The following is a 19543-nucleotide window of genomic DNA, read 5'->3' on the forward strand; positions in this document are numbered from 1 at the left end:
TGCTAACATGCTAGCCACATTATCTAGCATAAATTAGTGGAAAACTGCCTCTTGACCAATGTGGTGTGTCTGCTATGCCTTTTTATAAAACATTCATTAGCTTAATATTTCAAAATGTTTGACATAACATAGTGCAGATTAATTACATGATCTATTGTGACCTAAAAAATCCAGAATTGCGAGTGAAAAGATGCTACTTTGTGTATGCTAACACACACTAGCACATGTTATTGCTAGTTTGTGCTAGCATGTGTTTGTGCATGTGTTAGCATCACAAACACATACTAGTTTGTGTGGAATAACACAAACTAGCATGTGTTAGTTTGTGTTAGCCCGTCACATAAAATTAAATCAAAATATGTTTTGTTTTACAAGCAAAAACATTAAAAGTTTTTGCTTGTAATGTAAAACAATAAAGTCTCAGAGGTGTGAAAACTTTAGCAAGATAGCGTTGATTGCTAAAGTAGGTCACAAAGCCAAAGAGGCAGCTTCATGAACAAATCGATAGCAGTTAGAGCTCCCTGTTGTTTCCTCCAGAAAATGTTTTTTATTGGAGAACTTTAAGTGAGATTCATGTTTCATTCCACAGCATTGTCCACTGAGATTAGCCAACACATTACCTTCGGGCTTTGAGTGTAAAAAAGAAAAAAAAACCCTCTTAGATCTGACACTCCCTATAATTTTTTCCAGTTTTCCAGAGGAGAAATGGAAAATGAAAGCACAGGTTAGCGGCGCATTACGAGCTGTGGCATCGCAATCTCTGCACCACACAGCTGTCACCGCGCCGCCGCCGCCGCCGTGTGTCGTTCGGCCCAAGGCTGTGGGAAACTGGGAGGAGATCATCTTGTTGCATCTGGCTGAAACAATGGCTCACATTCTCCTTTTGACAGACTCTTTTGTGTGTCCATGTTTCCAAGATGTCTGTCTTTATTTTCACGTAGCAGGGGGTGCAGATTTCTAATTCCACTCCTTTATTCCCTGACATGTTATTATGTAAATATATGCTAATTAGATCCGTCCCCTTCTTGTATATTTTCCAGGTTATCTACTGTCTTTCGGCCGGTTCCAGTCCATATCTGAACACAACATATTTCTGTTTAATAGAATATAATGCTATTTATGTTTTTTCTCAGTATGATGACAAAGACAGACGTGGATTAAGTTTGCTCAATTAGAAAGGCATTTTCTTCTGTGCAAATTAATCTCTATTGTGGGAGTAAATGTTGTATTATGTTTTTAATAATATGACTAAATATTGTCTTATTTGATTGACATTTTAAAATATTTTTTAAAATACATTTTAAAACTTTTTTTTTTTAAAGTGAATAATTTTTTCTGTATAAAGTTATTTTTAAAACTGGCGTATTTAGAGCATGAAATAAGTGAAATATCATTTTAGTTAGATTGGAAGAAAGTAACCAACCTTATTGTCTTATCTTAATTTTTAGATGAATATTTAGTTTCTAAAAAATGTTTAAAAACAAAATGGTTATTTTATTAACTACAAATTGTTAGGTGGAATAAGAAATATTTAGTAGAATATTTTGGGTAACAAAGTAACATTTCAAGACAAAAATGTAACTAATCAAATATAATAATCAAATATTCTCTAATCATTTTTTAGTATTTTTTACCATCTTCAAGTTTTTGGATAATAAGGTTTTATTGAAACTGTTTCACCTAAAAAATATATAAGAAATATCAAACTCTGTAAAAATCAAAAATGTTTTTTTTTTTATTATATTTTAATGTTATGTAAAACAAGTTATTGTTTTCTGCTGCTAATTCAAAAGGTGTGGTTTTGCAGCTTAAGTTACATTTAGATTTAGAAGCTATTTTGAGTGATTTCGCATTTCAGATCCTGCAACTAATTTCAGAAACTGACAAATCTGATTAAATCCCAAATCTATTTTTCAAATTTACCAGCACAAGAGCCATAAACTGTTTCTTTTACAACACAGTGGAGTAATTTTGACTTTCTCTTTTTTCCACAATCTTATACTTGAGGGTTTTCGAGCATAAGTAGCCTGTTGATGATTGTACCACAGCGACTCATTTTGGTTAAAGTCCAGACTTTGACTAGGCCTCTTCCAAATCTTCATTTTGTTTATTAGCCTTCAGAGTTCTCTAATAAGAGCAACATTTAGTTTAATTCCCTACTAAATTAAATCATAATTTAAAAACTGCATTTTCTTTGATATTAAAATGTATTTGATTTGAAACATTGCTGTAATAAAGCAAGACATTCATGAAAACATCAGAGTATTAAAAGTTTTTTTTAGGTTTAATACTGTTGGTAGGTTTTACTACAGTAATATGTCAGCAGATAAGAGTGAGGCAGGTGTTTTTTTTAATGTTAAACCTAATCCTGGAAAAGGCAAATTAATATCTGAACACCAACTAAAAAGTCTTAAAAAATGCAAACATTAAAAAAAAACTTTAATTAATAAGCAATGCTTACCCTAGTGGGGCACAAATAAAGCCAGGTGGCCCGCCAGGCTTATCATAGAGTGGGGAAAATCCTGTAAAACCTTGCTTGATGGTTTGCAAAGGCATTTTATAAACTAAGGTACTTGTTCTGAGACATTACAAAAGCCTTCAACCCAACTTATGTAATGTTGAAATTGATTGCAAATAATAAAAAAGTTTTAGAAGAACATTTAAGTAGTTGTAGCTGGTTTTCTTTAGTGTTTTCTCCTTATTTAATAGTAAGGATTTGTCTCAGTGGTGCCAGTTTTCTTCTAGGCTATAAAGTTTCTTTGGATGAACAGGCAATTAAGAGGAAAGAGGAAAGGAAAAATTGTCTCTCCCAGAAAGCACACTGATTTTTTTTATCTCTTGCTGGTATTGTGAGGAGTGGATGTGTAATTATATGTTTATTTATAGTTGCTGTTCCAGGACAAACAGAAATAAGAATAATTTCCAAAGAAGAATGCTTTTAGCGCACATTGCTCTCATGATGTGTAAAATTATGGGAACTCCACGTGTTGGAGTGTTCTCTTCTTCTGACAATGTGGTAATTATCTGCCTCATAATTACATTTATCCTGAATTTTAAAAAAGTAGCAGTTTTTCCTACTCTGATATTGGTCTGATCAAATGGAGACTAAATGTTAGACTTAACCACAAATCGCCGGCAGAGCATTGGTTGGTGCTGCGGCCCGATTCCTGGGGCGTTCTGCAGAATTTAATGCACTCAGCACATCCGCACGCTCCCTCACACACACACACACACGCACACACACACACACACACACACACATCAACTGCTACCTCATTAGAGGCTGCAGCCCTGAGGCTGGTGGATGGGGAAGGCCTAATTGCACAGCTCAGCAGCACCAACAGCGCTGGGAGCGTTTTGGAAAAGACATCAACAAATGAGCATCAGGTGCAAACACCTACACTGGTATTCTGTCGTTTCTGACCCTCCCTGGGACTGCTGTTGACTCCATGGTTAGCAGATAGCAAACCTTTAACTTTAGCTTCTTTGGAATTGAATAGTGAATGTTCACCCATCGGGTAACAAATATAGTCTATTCCAGTGGTTCTCAAATGGGGGTACGCGTACCCCTGGGGGTACGTGGAGGTACTGCAGGGGGTACGTGAAGCTTTTCAAAATATCTTTAAAAAATCAGTAGGCTCCTCATAATAAGTCTTGGGAAAAATTATTTTGTAAAAAGTTTGATAAAATATAAATGTGTGTTCATGCACTGAATTTTATATTCAGTATTTAGTTTCAATATCCTTTAAAATAAAACGGACCCCCCCACCAAGTTAGTTTGACCCACGGACCCAGGGCACTCGTCAACGACCTGTCGTTATCATGATTACACTGTAACTATGGAGACGTGGCTAAAGCATAGCAGCAATGCTGCTGAAAGTATAGATAAAGTGAAAAAGAAGGCACTGTACCTCTTTTTTATTCCAAAAATGTTTTGCCCGTGTCAGGGGGTACTTGACTAAAAATATATTTTTAAGGGGGTACATCACTGAAAAAAGTTTGAGAACCACTGGTCTATTCCACAATTCAGACCCTAAATTTGAGGTGGTTCTTTAAAGAGTATAGTATATATCTCCTCACTTTGTATAAATCCTGATTAGTTGGTCCCAGAGGCTAAAGCTAACGGCTAGTCCGAGAATAGCCAAAACCAAAGTGAACTCCAGTTTCAGAAATGTTATTGCCTCATATGTAAATGTTTTTTCTAAATTTTTAAACCGTCATCTTTGTGTTGGGAAGTTATTTTGATGGAAGTCAATAATTATTTACACAAGAAAATGAAAGTAGAAGGTTGTTCATGCAAACATTTCTGGTTTAGATAGCATAAAAATCATATTGACTGATTATCTCCTGCTATTGCTCTTGTAAATAATCTATAGGTGTGCTTCCATTGATCATTTAATTGTGCAAATAGGAACTACAACAATAAATTTACCTAATGGAAACGCACCATTTTGAAAAAAACATGTTTTTTGATAAATGTTTTGCATTGGGTTGAGTTGGTTTTCTAACTGTATAAATTAGTGTTTTCACAGAACTGCAACAGAAACACATTTTTTGCATCACATGTATCATGTGATCAACGACTGGATGTTACTACTGGCAGAAATAACAAAGATGATGGCAGGAAGTATTAGAGAATGATGCTGCTGCAGCTTTTTTAATGAGTTACTGTGCAAACAAACTTATTAGCATTTGATACTTATTGCTAAAGGTCTGTTTACTTTAATACTGAGACAAAAAGTAACCAACTGGGTTTAGCCACGTGTAGCAAAAAGTACAACCAAGACTAAAGGTATATTCCATTTGTACTTGTAAGTTACATGTCTGAGTACATTTTTTTATTTTTACCAACCTCAATGGCAAAATAATTTGTTTTTGTTTGTACTCCAAATGGCTGTAAGAAAATATTTCTTTTATTTTGTTTTTGCATTGTGGCAGCCTCCAAACTTCTCCACCTGGGCAAAAAAATAAATCTCCAATATCAACAAAAAACAAATTAAGGAAGAGTTTAGCATCGTCTTTGTTTTGTCCCAGGTTGAGAGGATGCATAGCTTTGTAAACATAAAAATCTAGTAAAAATTGCCTCTTGGATAACCCAAATGTGGTGTGATGTGGTGATATGTGCGTAAAATCTCCACACCGGTTGAGTGGATGGAAAACAGACCAATAATTGCCTTCAGGTTGCCACAGGTCGGGAATGGAGAGCTGTTAACGGTGCGCTTGTGGTTCAAAATGTGTGAGATGTGAGGTTGGTTTTTCTGTCAGAGGTTAAAATGGCAAAAGAAAATTGCTGATTCCCAGCCAAGAGTCTGTACGAGCTGACAGGGCAGCAATAAAAAGACCTCAACTGACTTGTGGTTTTGTCAGGAGGTCTCTCAGAATAAACCCGACGCTGCTGTCCAGGGAGCTTGGCTTCACAGAAACAATCAGAACCAGACAGAGGTCCATTATTTTACACCAGACTCTATGTGAAAGAGCAGAGAAGTTGCATTTACTTTAGTAAGCTTTTTGAAAAACTTCATTACTCTGTACTTTTTACGTGAGTAATTTTATTATGAAGTATTTCTACTTTTACTTAGAGTAAGAGTAGAATCCCATTCAGTGGGATTTTCTTCCCACTGAATGAAAAATACATGTTTAAACCTAAAATTCACCAGACAAACTCCTGCAGTTTTTGTTAGTTTCATAAGTTTTTTATTGCTTGGGAAAAAATTTTCTTTTGCCTGATTTTGTTATTTTTTGTTGCTTATATAAATTACTGTCATTTTCATCCTTAAAATACCAAAAAATTCTACTTAACTTTATATTTAGGTCTGTCTAATTATGTAATTTTTAAATATTAAATGATGAACTTTCATCAACTGAACTTTCCTCCTGATCTGGTTAGTATAAGGTGGACCATGAAACAACACTGTTATTGTTCCATAGATTTCACATTTGCTTGTGTTTGGATGACGGGACTTTTTATGGCAAACCCAACTTGTCAAATCTTACCTTAAACTCTTAAGTCTCTACCTTCAAATTAGCCCACAGCCTGAGGTAAAGAAATGATTTTCCAGCTCCTTATGGCTGCTGGCGCACATTCATCCCAGTGTGTGTACATGTGTGTGTGTGTAGGGGTGTGTGTGTGTAGGGGTGTGTGTGTGTGTGTGTGTGTAGGTGTGTGTGTGTGTGTGTGTGTGTGTTATGTACGTCCCACAGGGGCTCCATCCAGGGTGGATGCTTTAACAAATGATCCTGTGTGACTCTTACTGACAGCCAAGTTCTTCACTCGCAGTTTGCTACCATGTGAGTGAAGCATTTTGGTTTGGGGTGAGCTCCAAATGCTTATCCTGTTAGCTCAGGCAAAGTGTCAATCAGCCTGTCTGGGTCAGCTAAAGGCTTGTGTCTACGCCAGCAACTAACTAGTTTTGCTTGTCCTTCAGGGGCCCTGACAGAAACCAGGAGGGATCGTTCTGTTTCTGTTTTTGTTTTGTTTGTCAGGATGATTCCTTCATTATTATAGTTTCCCAGAAAGTCAAATGTGGCAGTAATATACAAATACCTACATTTTAAAGTTTACCAGTGTTACAAAAAAGCATATTTAGTATGACTTTTCTTAAAACGACATTTCTGTTTGAATATAATTGCACTTAAGCAAAAGAGGAGAAATACTTCCTGTTTTCTGGTTAAACTATTAAGACGTAAGAGAAAAAGAGCAAAGCTGCAGCTCAGACTTAACCCTCATCGATATTAAATAATAATTTGCTGCCATCTTGTGGCGAGATTTGAGTTTAAGGTTTGTTATTCCTCATCTGTGCTGTTCGTAATCAGATTTAGGCCGAACTCTGGGATTAAAGAGACAACTATAACTGCAAGATGACAGTAAATAATAACATGTAATGTTTTTTTATTTGCATTTAACATGCATTTTTATTTTTAGGATTGATTTTTGTTATTACATTCGTTCTTTTTTGGATGGTGACAAGATATTTTAGACAAGAGAAGAAAATAACATAGAGCTGTTTATTAGTTTATTAAATTTGACCTTATGTCTTCCCCAATAAAAATGTTTCCTTTTTATTAGCATGTGAAGATAGCTTACTTTTAGACTTAAACTAAAAGGTACTTTGCACCTTTGTAAAGATTACAAAAATGTATAAATAATTTGTGAAGATTTAAGTGTGTAGCCGGGAAAAAAAATCTGACGTCTCTCTTTCTGCAGAAGAGATTAATTAAATAATAATTTTTTGGTTAATTGGTACATTTTGTCCAAAAGAAACTTGTTTTTGAAAAATATCTATACATTCGTTCGCGTTGTGATCGTGTGCCATTCTCAATATGGCGACAACGTTGACGTACGAAACCCGTCATGCGCTCTTTGACGACCATTGTTTTGGTTACACAAACGTAAGCTGGTTTTGACCCTCGGCAGCTTCCGTCATTGTTTGGTGAAGGCAGTCGGGCAAGTTGACAGGGAAACCTAACAAGTATGTACTTCTTTAAACGCGTTTAGTTTGCATAACTAGCGTTAGGAAATGTTATAATGAGGCGTTGTTTTGACGTTTTGAGCATAAAAACAGGTAACTGAGAGAACAAATTAGCAACCTGTCGGCTAACCGCAGCTAACAGCTAGCCGAGTAGGTCTTAGCTACTTCTCTTCGCTGTGTTTTTCGAGACTGATTGATTTTCTTTTAAATATTAGAACAATCTTAAATATGTTCGTGATAAAATTTATAGTAAGTAGTGACATTATGTTTGCTTTTAACCTGTCTTTTGGCTAATAGACTCTTATTGCATCATGCCTCGCTATGTTTGCTAGTTAGCCATGTTAGCACGTTGAAGGTGATGGCAATCTCATCACATCTGAAGGTCTGTTTTATGTCTAATTTGTTGTTTATGTATTTTTTGTTAACTGTATAACAGGTTGAAAGGTGAAGGCGGCGAGCCAGAATGTCAAGCAATGTAAGTAACTTATTTTCACCTTAATTATGTTTTAAACATCTTAACTGTGGATTACAGAGTTATGGGTGATATCAATAGGTCAACAAAAGATGAAATATATTTGAAATAATTCATGGACATAGCAGCGTGATTACTTGAGAAAATATTTCAGATTTGTCTTTAATTTTGCTCCATGATGTTGCTCTGTTGCAGGTGCTGTGCGGTCGAAGCAGGTTGATCCTGTCTCAGACCGCCGGCCGACATGCTTTGACTTCTCTCAGGGTTGGAAGAAGCAGGACGTTCTCAGCCGCCAACTCTGACGAGCCGTACATCACCATGTCACCCACAGACTCAGGTGAGACATGGCGAGTCAAATAGGATGTGAGTCTGGGAGTTGGTTTCTAAGATGAATAGTTCTATCTGTGACCGCAGGCCCCAGGACTGTGTGGCCTGATGAGAGCATGGGACCATTTGGACCTCAGGACCAGCGCTTCCAGCTGCCGGGTAACGTCGGGTTTGACAACCACCTGGAAGGCATGGGGAACCAAAAGAAGGCTCCGGTTCACAAGACGGTGCCTGACGTTCTCACGACTCCAAACAGCACGGAGAGACACCAGTTTGTCATGGCCCAGTTCGTCAACGAGTTTCATGTGAGTAGTTTAGTAATCATTGTGCCTCTCTGATAACACAGTCAGGGTGTGCTATGACTAAAAAGTTTGTTATGCTAACTAAACCTAAATTTAGGTTTAGTCAAACCTAAATTTTTTAATGTATTTGTTTAATTAACACTCCTGGTTTGTTCATTAGTTTGTTGTGTACTTGCCATTTGGACACTAAAGTTTCTTATGAAAAAAAGAAACGTGGAGAGGAAATGGAACTTCTTTTTAGTCTTCACCCCCTTCAAAATAAGAGCGTTCACAAAAAATTAAAAAGTTGATAACTTACACACAGATGTTGAACTTTATTCAACTGGAAATTTATTAAATGGCTAAGTAAATTAACGCTTTAGAATTTATTTGGAAAATTTAAATTAGAGGAGACTAAGATGACTAAATGTCTTCAAACTTAGCAAAATGTTAACGCGCTAAACGAAGAGTTGGCTAAGTAGTAAAAGTGTGCCAACAACTGTTAAATATACTGCTTCATATGAAGAGTGAATATCAGAGATAATTAGCATAAGTATTATGTAAAATAATTGTAGTTTTGTTTTTCCTCCATCTACAAACTTAACTTTAGTTAAAAGTTTTCACGTCTACAAATGCAGATTTGATTGCAGGAAAAAGTGATGTTACAAAGAATTGATTCAGGAGGTCTGAATAAAGATGCAAGCCACACTTTTAATACTTTTATTTGTGAAAAAATATAAAAATCCACTACCTGTCACTTTAGAGACATGAATGCCTTTACATTCAGCTCTGATTTTTTTTGTACAATTTGTTTTACAGGGAAATTTGGGCCCTCTGTCCACAAGAGTCCACAAAGCTGAGCAGTACTTCAACCAGACAGACACTGACTGCTCTGTGAGCTCCTGTCCTGAGCTGCTAAAGAAAGGTAAGAGAACGTTAAGCCTGTCACAACAAGCAATAAATCAATTAATTACATGATAGTTTTTGGTTACAGAGACTTCATAATCCTTTTTAATTTTTGTTTTATCATTTATTTTGGATATTTAAAATGTTTTCCAGCTCCTATGTGTTAAATATTCTTCAGAAATTAAAGTCTGAGGGGCTGTACTGGCCTTAGTTATTATTATATTTGTTAAAAATGGACTTAAAATGACAATACAATTGTTTATTGCAATAAGTTTGTTATTGTGACAGGCCTACAGCTGCCTTTGAATTTCAGTAACTAATCTGTCTGTCTCAGAACTGGAGCTAATGTTCCCCTCGGCACCAACGACCTCCATCACGGTCGTGACGGTAACCCAGAGGACCGGTCGTCAGGACGACGGAGCAGCAGAACCAGACAGAGACCACCTGCTTCGTAAAGTGAGTCTTTGTTTAGCTTTGTTTTGGAAAAATGAGGAAGTGGTTGTAAGACTGAGAATATGTCGTCACTGCAGTTTGTGAGCGGGGCGAAGGAGATGTGTTTCGCTCTGTGGACGGCGGGATACTGGGCCGACTTTATTGACCCGACAACAGGAGAAGCTGTAAGTACTGAAGCACACATAACATAAAATGTTAGGCGAAACAAAAGCGCTGAAGCTCGGTTTTAATTGTATCAGTTTCTAAAAACAGTTTCAGTAACATGAGTTTTGTTCATCCTTTCATCCATAAATTAATTTTTTCACTATTTCAACCATTTTTTAAAGCTTGAATCTGAAGGATGAAATAATACCAACTGTAAAAAAAAAGAGCCACCTGAGTTAAAAACATGGTTTGATAAGTTTATAAGTTATTAAATGAATGAAAAACTGAGTTCATGGTATTTTCTGGTAATTAGATCTACAATAATGTAAAGTTTTGCATAAACGGAGTTGAAATTGATTTAGTTTGAGACTAAATTTGTAGGAATTGTTCTAGTCAATAAACTAAATTGGAAGCCTTCAATTGAATATATTAGAAATAAAGTTGCAAAAACTATTGAAATATTGAGAAATGCAAATAAAACAACCATTGATATATTAAAGTTGCAAAAGAAAGCTATTAGGCTTATCAATAAAGTGTGATATTGTGAACCAACTAATAAACTCTTTATTCAAAGATATTGTACATGTAAAATGTATGAAGGGTTGAAAGAAAGTCTTCCTTCTGGTATTCAGAAATTATTTTAGTTTAGAGAGAATAAATCTGATTTGAGCCAGGTAAAGTCTAGATGTGTTTCAGTTTTTGGCATGAAACTGTGGATGTATATATGTTGATAACTTACCAAAATGAAGCTAACTGAACTGCCTGTGATCTTCTAAATCCGTTCTCCCACAGTTCTTTGCGTCTCCATCGGCTGTGACGGCTCTGCGGCCGGAGGAGCAGCTCAGACATTTGGGCTTTCACATCGAAGTGTCGGGCTCCTGTACCGTCATTCGCCACATCCTCAGAGGAACGCCTTTGTTCGTGGGGACCGTTTTCACCAACGCACCTGCTAACAGCGCTGCTGTAACGAGACTTCAAGGACTATCGAAAGGATTTGATGAAGAAGAGTAGGCTTATTTTTAATATTAAACACCAGGAGATTTGCACAAGAATGCCTCTAATCGTGGTGTGAGATGTTTTGATTTTGGCTCAGATGTGTGATAAAACTCTGGGTCTCTGTAAGGACATGTCAGTGTTAACGACTTCACACCCTTCACTACATCCAGGGAGGACCCGCGCTCCAAACGCCAACTTTGCAATAGGTTCAATCTGTAGAAAGTGTTGATATTTTTAGAGAATATTTGTATTTATGAAATTCCCAGGTGAGGAACAAGAACAAGCCTCAAAACGACATGAACACGTTCGCTGGAACGACATCGGGTCGTAATGCACTGCTAATAAAATGTTTTCCTTTCAGGCTGGACTCACTTCATTTCCAGGAAGCAACTATTTAATCCACTGCTGGTTTTATAAGTTTATTCACAGAAAAATTAGACAAAATTTTAACCAAAATGCATAAAAGTTAAAACATGAAATAAGCATTTAAGAGTACCAGAATAATGCTTCCACAGCTGTTCTTATTTTCTTCCTGCACGGTCATTTTAGTGCATCAAAACGTCTTAAATATGTTTATATTTTCAGTCACAAATCTAAAATAGCACTTAGTTCTGCCTTGTATCGGTCAATAAATATGATTTGTATCTTGGTAAAACGAGGCATGGGACAGAAGATGATCTTTTCCTAAATTGTTCTTCTGGAATTAGATTAAAGTTGAATGACTTTAATGGTTCAAGATTTTACTCACAAGCTCTGTTTTGATTTCTGATAATACATGTTGCCTTGGAAAATAATTCAAACCCCTTTCAATAATTTTTTTAAAATTAAATTTTGTTCTCTTACAACCACAAGCTATTAAAATTTTATCGCTTCTGCCTGAAAGGTTTGGAAAGCAAATGTATTCCACACTTTTCTCAAATTTATAAATAAAAAATAGCAAAGTACCAATTTAAATTGTAACATTTATACAATATTTTGTGTTTATCAGAAAATCCCATAGAGCTTCTCCTCTGGGTAAAACATCATCCAAATCACATTTACAGTTTATTTTATAAAAAAAAAAACCTGCATAGAAAATAATAAAGTGATGCATTTTTAAATATTCAACATAAATAACTGTTAAACATAGTCATCTGTAGGCTTGATGAATTCCTAGTTTAAAGAATATTTTGTGTGTTAAATGATTTGACTCCTTAAATGTGTCCAGCAGCTGCTGGCAGTGATGAGGGTGATGTAACGTAGTGCAGCGGGACGCGGCGTGCTGCCCGCGCCCACCAGAGGCCCGGCTGAGGAGAACACGGCGCCGCTGTCGTTCCTCGGCACCAGCACGTTGCAGATGTTTCCGTGGCAACAGGACGTGCACACCTGCAGCAGGTGAGGGCAGAGTTGGATCATCCACAAAGCTGTAACTGGTCAGAGTTGGACAGTAACTAGTTGGAGTTACTTTAGTAACTTATTTTGAAAAAAATTACTTTTAGGAGTATTTTTACTACGCTGTACTTTGAGTAATTTATTATAAAGTATTTCTTCTCTTACTTGAGTGAAATTTCTGGATTTTCTGCCCACTGAATGAAAAACAAACATGTTTTAGCTAAAAATTCACCAGACACCGACACACACCTGCAGTGTTTAATGTTTTTTTATTGAAAGAAACTGGTCTGAAAGAATTTCTCCTGCCTGATTCTATCTATTTTTTGTCATTTTCATTTTTAAAATTGCAAATTTCCACTTAACTTTATATTTTGATCCGTCTGATGATGTAATTTTTAAATATTAAATGATAATTTGATCAGTTACTCGGGACATGATTGAACTTTTTACCAAATATTTTTTTACTCTCGGGCAATGTCTTCAACAGCTACTTTTTACTTTAGTGAAATCATATTGATGTAGTGCTACGTTTACTTGAGTACATTTGTATTTCACCTGGAAGCCGTTGTGGGTGATGTTGACGCAGCCGGCGAAGCGGCAGTGCTCCAAGGTCGCGCAGCGCTTTGTCACAGAAACGCTGTCGCCATGGTTATCCATCATGTGGAGCGTGTAGCAGTAACTCGTATCTGGAAGAAAACTCTTCTGATTATTATCAGTGGGCAGTAATAAGTTTAGCTGGTCAGCCTCAGGTTAACTTCCTGTTGGATTATTCTAGGAATATTAAAAGAAGAAGCTGATTTACCCTTTGGACAGTAAACATCTGGAGCCCAGCGGTTGCAGTTGTAGTTATCTGCAGCGTCCTGACATGTGAAACATTTGAAACCACCTGGATGAGGTGTGGCTGCAGAGGACAGGCAGACAAAATCTATTTTATGAGGAAGAAAATGCTGTATTTTAAACTTGCATTCATATTAAAAACTACTTCAATACTATAATCTAAATATTTAAAGCCCTGAAGCAACAGCAAATAGCGCAGAGTGACTGAGGATGGTTGGTACGGTGGATTTTATTTAGGGGTATTGTGGTAAAATTAGCTGAAAAGAAATGAAAGCAACACTTAAACTGTAGTTTTGTTACAAAACATGAAGAGGAATTTTTGTAATTGAAGAAGTTACATTTCGTCTGAAGTTCCTGCAACATTCCTGCTGCTAATTTAAACATGATTATGCAGACTGTACACAACCATTTTCATACTGAAAAATTAGCTAAAATCAGTCGTGAACTTAGTGATAATGTGGGATTGAAACATGTGTAGCTTTAAAACTATTTAAAACTTTAAAAAATAGATTTCTTGCAACTAATTAACAGATTTTTACGGTTGCAAAAAATGCTAGCAAGCTAAAAAAAATGTTTTTCAAGATAACAAAACAACGTTGCACCAACTGAACTGTAACATTTACTGCGTGAGCTAAAAATCGACCTAAGCAAAATAAAGTTATTGTGTTAAGAGTCTCTGAATAAATAGGAAGCGTGAATAAGTAATGTAACTGCAGCCGATCAGCAGGATTCAACGCCGCGGCCGTACTTGAAGGATGCAGCTGAATTATGTCCTTCATGGTGAAATCCCGTGACTCTGCGGTTTCCGTCCACTCAGAAACTGACATCAGCATCAGGATCCAGGCCACAGCTGGCCAGACGTCCATCATGGGTCTGCATCAACGCTACGCGCCTTATCAAACGCTAAAACAGAGAAACGTGTCACTAAGCAGCAGCCACACGAGTTCAATGCCTTGATTTTGTTAGCCTCGGTTGCTAACTGATGGGGTTTCCACCCATATTGTGACAAAACCTTTAAATATTTGCTTGAGATTTTCATAAAAAGCTACATTTAATAACATCTGATCCAAAACAAGAGGCTTTGTGAGGCTAGTAAAGGGAAGTTAGAGATATATTGCAAAACTGGGCATGTTTGATAGTTAATAAATGACAGAAAAATGTTCATCATAATTAATATGCCTCATTAAAACACCATATTAATTAATTTACCTCTGGGATCATTAAAACATTTCTTAATTTGAATAATTTAACCTCTTGTGTTAGTAGTATGTTTTTATAATTCAGTGGGAGGTTTTAAAAGGAAAAATTCACAAATGTAAAATATGAAATACCTTAATTGAAATTTAAAAACAGTTATTCCTTCTGCTGCTATAATAAAATAACAATTTATCATTACTGTGGTGATATTAATGCTCGTTTTAACATCTGCTATTTTGACTTTGTTACACAGATGTAAGTGAAAAGAAATATAGAAAAAACACTAAATTTAGTTGCAGAAATTATTCTCGTTTCAAACAACTGCTGAGATTTAAATTAAGTACAACTTTATCAAATTTAAAAACTCTTCTCCAAAGAGAAAAAAGGATAGAATAATAAGATCCAGACACTTTCTATAGCAGGAAATCCTCTACTTGTTTCCACCATGAACTGACAGGGTTTCCTCTGCTGTTTTATAAGCCTGGCGGGCCACCAGGCTTTACTTGTGCCCCACCAGGCTAAGCAATGCTCATTTGGTTAAGTCTTTTTTTTTATGTTTGCAATTTTAAGACTTTATGGTTGGTGTTCAAGTATTAATCTTTTAATAACACATAATTATCAAGTGATATTTTCAAATTTCCTGTCAACTTTAAACATTTTTTTAACTCATAAACACAACGGGCTGCTGGATGAATGACTGCCTTAGCACCCATCCACCGGGCTTAGCAAGTTTTCTGGGGGAAACCTTGGAAAAAACTACCAGATAAATATGTTCATTTTTTATTTTTTTCACAGTAACATTTAAAAGAATTAGTAATTTCTTTTAGTTTTAGCCAGATCGGCTCTCCAAGGATCCTCTGAGACGTCAGTCACTGAATTAAACACCAGCTGACCTGGTTTTACCCCCTTTTACTCAGATTAGCAGATTTGTGCAAGATCAGCTCTGAGCTCAGATGCCTCTGACTTCTTTATCCCCAGGCTCTGTGCCAGGCTGGGAGGTTATAAATGCTTGTTTTCTTTGCATTAAACATGCTCCAGTAAGACTGATCCAGCTTTAGCTGAATACTGTTCTATCCTGCACACGTTTATTCATATCTGATCCACTTTAACCACAGATGTGCTCATTTTAAAGCCAAATAAACAAATTATGCAATAAGGATAATATTTCTTGCATAATAATTACATTAGTCGGTTTAAAGAAAAGCTTTCTTGACATCTGCTACAGGATGTTTACACAAACTTTTCACAATAAAATGTAAATATTCAGCAAACAAAATTCTACATTTTAAATACAAGAATATGATAAAAAGAATGAATAGAAGAGGAGAGAAGTGAAGATCTATCTAATGAAAGTGGATTGTCACTTCATGTCAACGTACAAGCTAATATTAGCATGCTAGCTGGCTAGCTCTAATGGGATTTTAGAAAAGTACCAGTTCAAAAGCTGGCAGCTCAGTAACTTCAGAAATATTTTTTTTACTCTTGTTCTTGGATTTTTGTAGAATATTGTAGAAAATTTGTTTCTTAGTTTAGCTCAGAATTGTTTTTTATAAGCTAATGCTAATATAATGCTAATGCTGACACGATAAAGCTACCAGACCCACCATAATGTTTGCTGTCAGGACTGGAGACAGCCTACAGTTAAACTGCTTTATTTTAATAATATTTTGCTTTTTTACTATTACATCCTCCAGCTGTCACTCCTGCTTTTCCACATGTAAGAAACCAAAAGCATGCTAGGCTACAGAGTAGCTTGACCTTTATACTTTTACAGTTCAGCTCTGGAAACCAGGATTAATTAAATAATTATTTGAAAGTCCTATTTGAGGTCTCCTGCGCCGTGGTCGGTGCCAGAAATCTGGTTTAAGTTGGAGCGAACAGAGCAGAAGATCAATAATAGTAATGAAGGGAAGGAGGTTTTATATCGATCAAGAATCAGCTGCTGAGTGAACTGATGAATCTTTACAGCAGGGAATAAAGATGTGTGTAAATGCAGAGTTAGTAAGACCAAGCTGTTGCTTTCTAGTCAAAATATAATGTGATTTGCTGCATTTATCTTCAAACATGAATGTTGCAATGTTTTTTATAAGGACTTAACAGCTTTTGTACTAAAATATAATTATTAAAATGACACTGATTTTAACGGACAATCTGTGTCTTACAAAAATATCCATCCAGAACGTTTTCACGCTTTCTCACGTTAACAAACACAAAGTTCTGCTTCAAAGGGATTTTATACAAATCCTGTTAGACGCTACAAAAGATTTGAGATGTTAGAATGGTCTAGTCAAAGTCCATACTTAAATCCAATAAGAAATTGTTGATCTGAGGTGATCTCCATCCAGTCTAATTTAAATTTGGGGAAACAGGTAAGTCTCTAAATGTGAAAAAGGCCGTAACTGCAGCAAAGTACTGATAATGGAGAATAAAAAGTTGGAAAACGTGCAATTTTTAGTTAAAATATGACAAATCTGGAGGAATTTTAAGGGTTTAAAGTGGAAGTTTATTTTATAAGATAATCAAATGTTTAGAGGAATGTGTTGAAAATGAGATTAATTTTTGGAGCAGAAGATGTTGTTTGTAAAATCATGTAAATAATCTAGAAGTGGATGCAAAAAAGATTCCTTGATCAGATGTAGATAAATGTTGGTTAAAATAATTGTAATTCCTTAATTTTACATTGTATTCAAAATTGTAACCTCCATCAAGAAACCCATTTTTGTTTTTATGTGATTTTTATTTGCAACATTCCACAGGAGGACGAATCGGTGCAGATTTCCATTCTTCCTTTAGCTTTTTAACAATAAATAATAATTTTGTGTGTATTTATTTAAAGGATTGAGACCCAAATGCACATCTTCCTGCTTCACTGACCCAGTACAGCCAATCAACACGCTCCATCGCTGTAGCTGACACCGACCCGCGTGTCAAGTGTGAATGAACAAATTCGTTAGATGAAGGGTCGGTGATTTGTGTCAGAAGTAAACGCCATCAAAACCTCGACCACCGGGTCTGGCTTTGATGCTCGGCGGCTTTGCTCTGCAGACCAGACACACATGGCACGAGCTTAACACTCCACCCATACTGCTGCTTTTGTTTGCTTTTTGATCTCAGCTCAGCATCGAGAAGGAAAAGGGTTAGCGCGTCGAGCTAATGCTTGTGCAAAAAACACACAGAAATGAGATTTGTTTCCTAGGCTGCTTTGTGTGGGCATAGCTGAGTCATTTCTCGACTGTAGCACTTTTTATGGGATCCTCAGGAGGCTCTGTGCCTCATAAAATGTTTCACATCTTAATAAAATAGTAACAGCAATCCAGGGGATGAATCATATCCTGTTGGAAGCTGGATCAGTAAACGGTAAGGTAACCTCAGCTGAAGGGTTATGAGGACGAGAACAAAAGCTTCTGGAAGAGCCTGGCTCGAACGCACGCTGGGAATGTCTGGGTCTCAATGTCTGTTTATGAAAGGTTTCCATTTCAAAAAAGAAACGCATCCCCACACCGTGATGCTGCCACCACCATGCATCACTGTGGGAATGGAGAGTTTATGATGAAAAGGCTTTGTTTACTTGTACAAGAGTGATTATTTGTAATCCATTTTATCAAGTTTTATCACCTAAAATCTCAGGAACACATTGTGGAAGTCTGTAACACAGAAGAGGATGTGAACAATTTAGCAAGTTTAAATTCAAGACGACTTTATATAAATCCACTGTTACTAATTTGCGGGCAAAAGTTGAAAATTGGCAGCAGAAGTCGTCCACCCGCCCCCTTCTTACGTTTTTTAACTAACTTTACGCTTTACGTTTGAACGTAACTCATCTCCATTAGTTTATCAAAACAAAACAAAAAAGAAATTAAATGAATGCGGATTGTGAGCATCTAAAATAAACGCACCCCATTCAATGTTCACAAAGCAGCAGCGCCCGTTTCAAATCGCACGTAAATGCGTCCTAAACCATCGCAGATTGGATTTACGCAAAGTTTATCGTAAAAACACGACTTTATAGTGGCTGATGGTTTGGAACAGGAACAAACTAGATTTGGAGACGAAACTTACCAGCTTCAGTTCCTCTGAACCTACAGCAGATTCAACGGGACGGAGATGGGGATAGAAACTGCCGCTGCGTGTGGATGTTGGAGCTTTTTGGGTTGGGAGGGCTGCGGCGTCACGGAGACGTAAAAGATGTTAACGCCCCCCTGTCAAAGGGAGCTAATTCTGCTGCTTTGTCTGTTTTTTCGCTGCGTTTTTAGCTAAATAAGGCGAAACGCGCCTCTTTATGTCCTTAGTGCAGCTGTATTATATTTGTATAGACGGAAAGTGATAACTGCGGCCGCGGGCGCATGGTAATAGGGGCCCATAATGACAAATAAATGGATGTAGTTTTTAAAGAGAGAAAGGTATATTTACAAAAAAAATGTCTTTATGCAGCCATACAATATGAAAACAATTACAAGAAAAATAAAAATGTGCAAACACTTAGTCTTTAGGAATATTTTACTTTTTAAAGTAAATATCTGCACCTTTCCTATTTCTGTATACATACAATTAGACACAGGCAACAAATACATCACCATTATAACCTAATACAATAATTTATAATATGAAAAAAAATTATTTTGGTTAAATATCAAAACAGTATTTTATTGTATTTTGTTAAAAGAACCATTTTCCATTACGTAATGTGTCAGAATTTGAAGGAAGGTAAATAATTTTTTTCTCCAGAATCTTTGTTGTCTGCTCCCCCAAAATAAAATTACTTTTCAAGAAATAACAAAAGTTCATGATGTGGAAATATATCTAAGATGAAAATATCTTAAACAAGAGTTTTTCAGTATCCAAATAAAGCTTCACATTATCTGTTAAAGCAAATGGAAGACACACCCTTTGTTGCTCGCTTATTCACATTCCTTGGCTAAAAGACACGAAGCCAAGTCATCATGTTCAGCTCCCATCAGATAAATGTGAAGGAGTGCATGTCTGAAAGGGGCCATACAAGAAGTCATCAGTGACAGGCTGCAGCCCTCTGACCCCGCTGGATATGCGATCCCTCGCAGGAAAGACAAGGAAGAAGACTGCAAGGTCCTCAG

The 19543-nt window shown here is 36.4% G+C and overlaps 2 protein-coding genes across 3 annotated transcripts; one reads left to right on the plus strand and one right to left on the minus strand.

Annotated features, from left to right (window-relative positions):
• Nucleotides 1–7382: 7382 nt before the first annotated feature.
• On the plus strand, nt 7383–11408 carry mmadhc (methylmalonic aciduria and homocystinuria, cblD type). Its single transcript, XM_005810195.3, has 8 exons — nt 7383–7469; nt 7906–7944; nt 8137–8278; nt 8356–8573; nt 9369–9474; nt 9790–9911; nt 9986–10072; nt 10845–11408. Exons 2-8 carry the CDS (start codon nt 7933–7935, stop codon nt 11061–11063), a joined length of 906 nt encoding a protein of 301 aa, XP_005810252.1. The 5' UTR covers nt 7383–7469; nt 7906–7932; the 3' UTR covers nt 11064–11408.
• Nucleotides 11176–18983, minus strand: lypd6 (LY6/PLAUR domain containing 6). 2 transcript variants are annotated; one of them, XM_023329158.1, is made up of 5 exons: nt 18513–18983; nt 14005–14159; nt 13222–13320; nt 12975–13105; nt 11176–12413 (listed from the first exon to the last, which is right to left on the minus strand). In XM_023329158.1, exons 2-5 carry the CDS (start codon nt 14123–14125, stop codon nt 12225–12227), a joined length of 540 nt encoding a protein of 179 aa, XP_023184926.1. In that variant the 5' UTR covers nt 14126–14159; nt 18513–18983; the 3' UTR covers nt 11176–12224. The 2 variants fall into 2 exon arrangements, with proteins under 2 accessions (XP_023184926.1, XP_023184927.1); XM_023329159.1 differs by lacking the exon at nt 18513–18983 and having other exon boundaries at nt 14005–14941.
• Between the last annotated feature and the right edge of the window lie 560 nt (nt 18984–19543).

The sequence above is a fragment of the Xiphophorus maculatus genome, chromosome 24 (genome assembly GCF_002775205.1).
Source record: "Xiphophorus maculatus strain JP 163 A chromosome 24, X_maculatus-5.0-male, whole genome shotgun sequence".
NCBI lineage: Eukaryota > Metazoa > Chordata > Actinopteri > Cyprinodontiformes > Poeciliidae > Xiphophorus > Xiphophorus maculatus.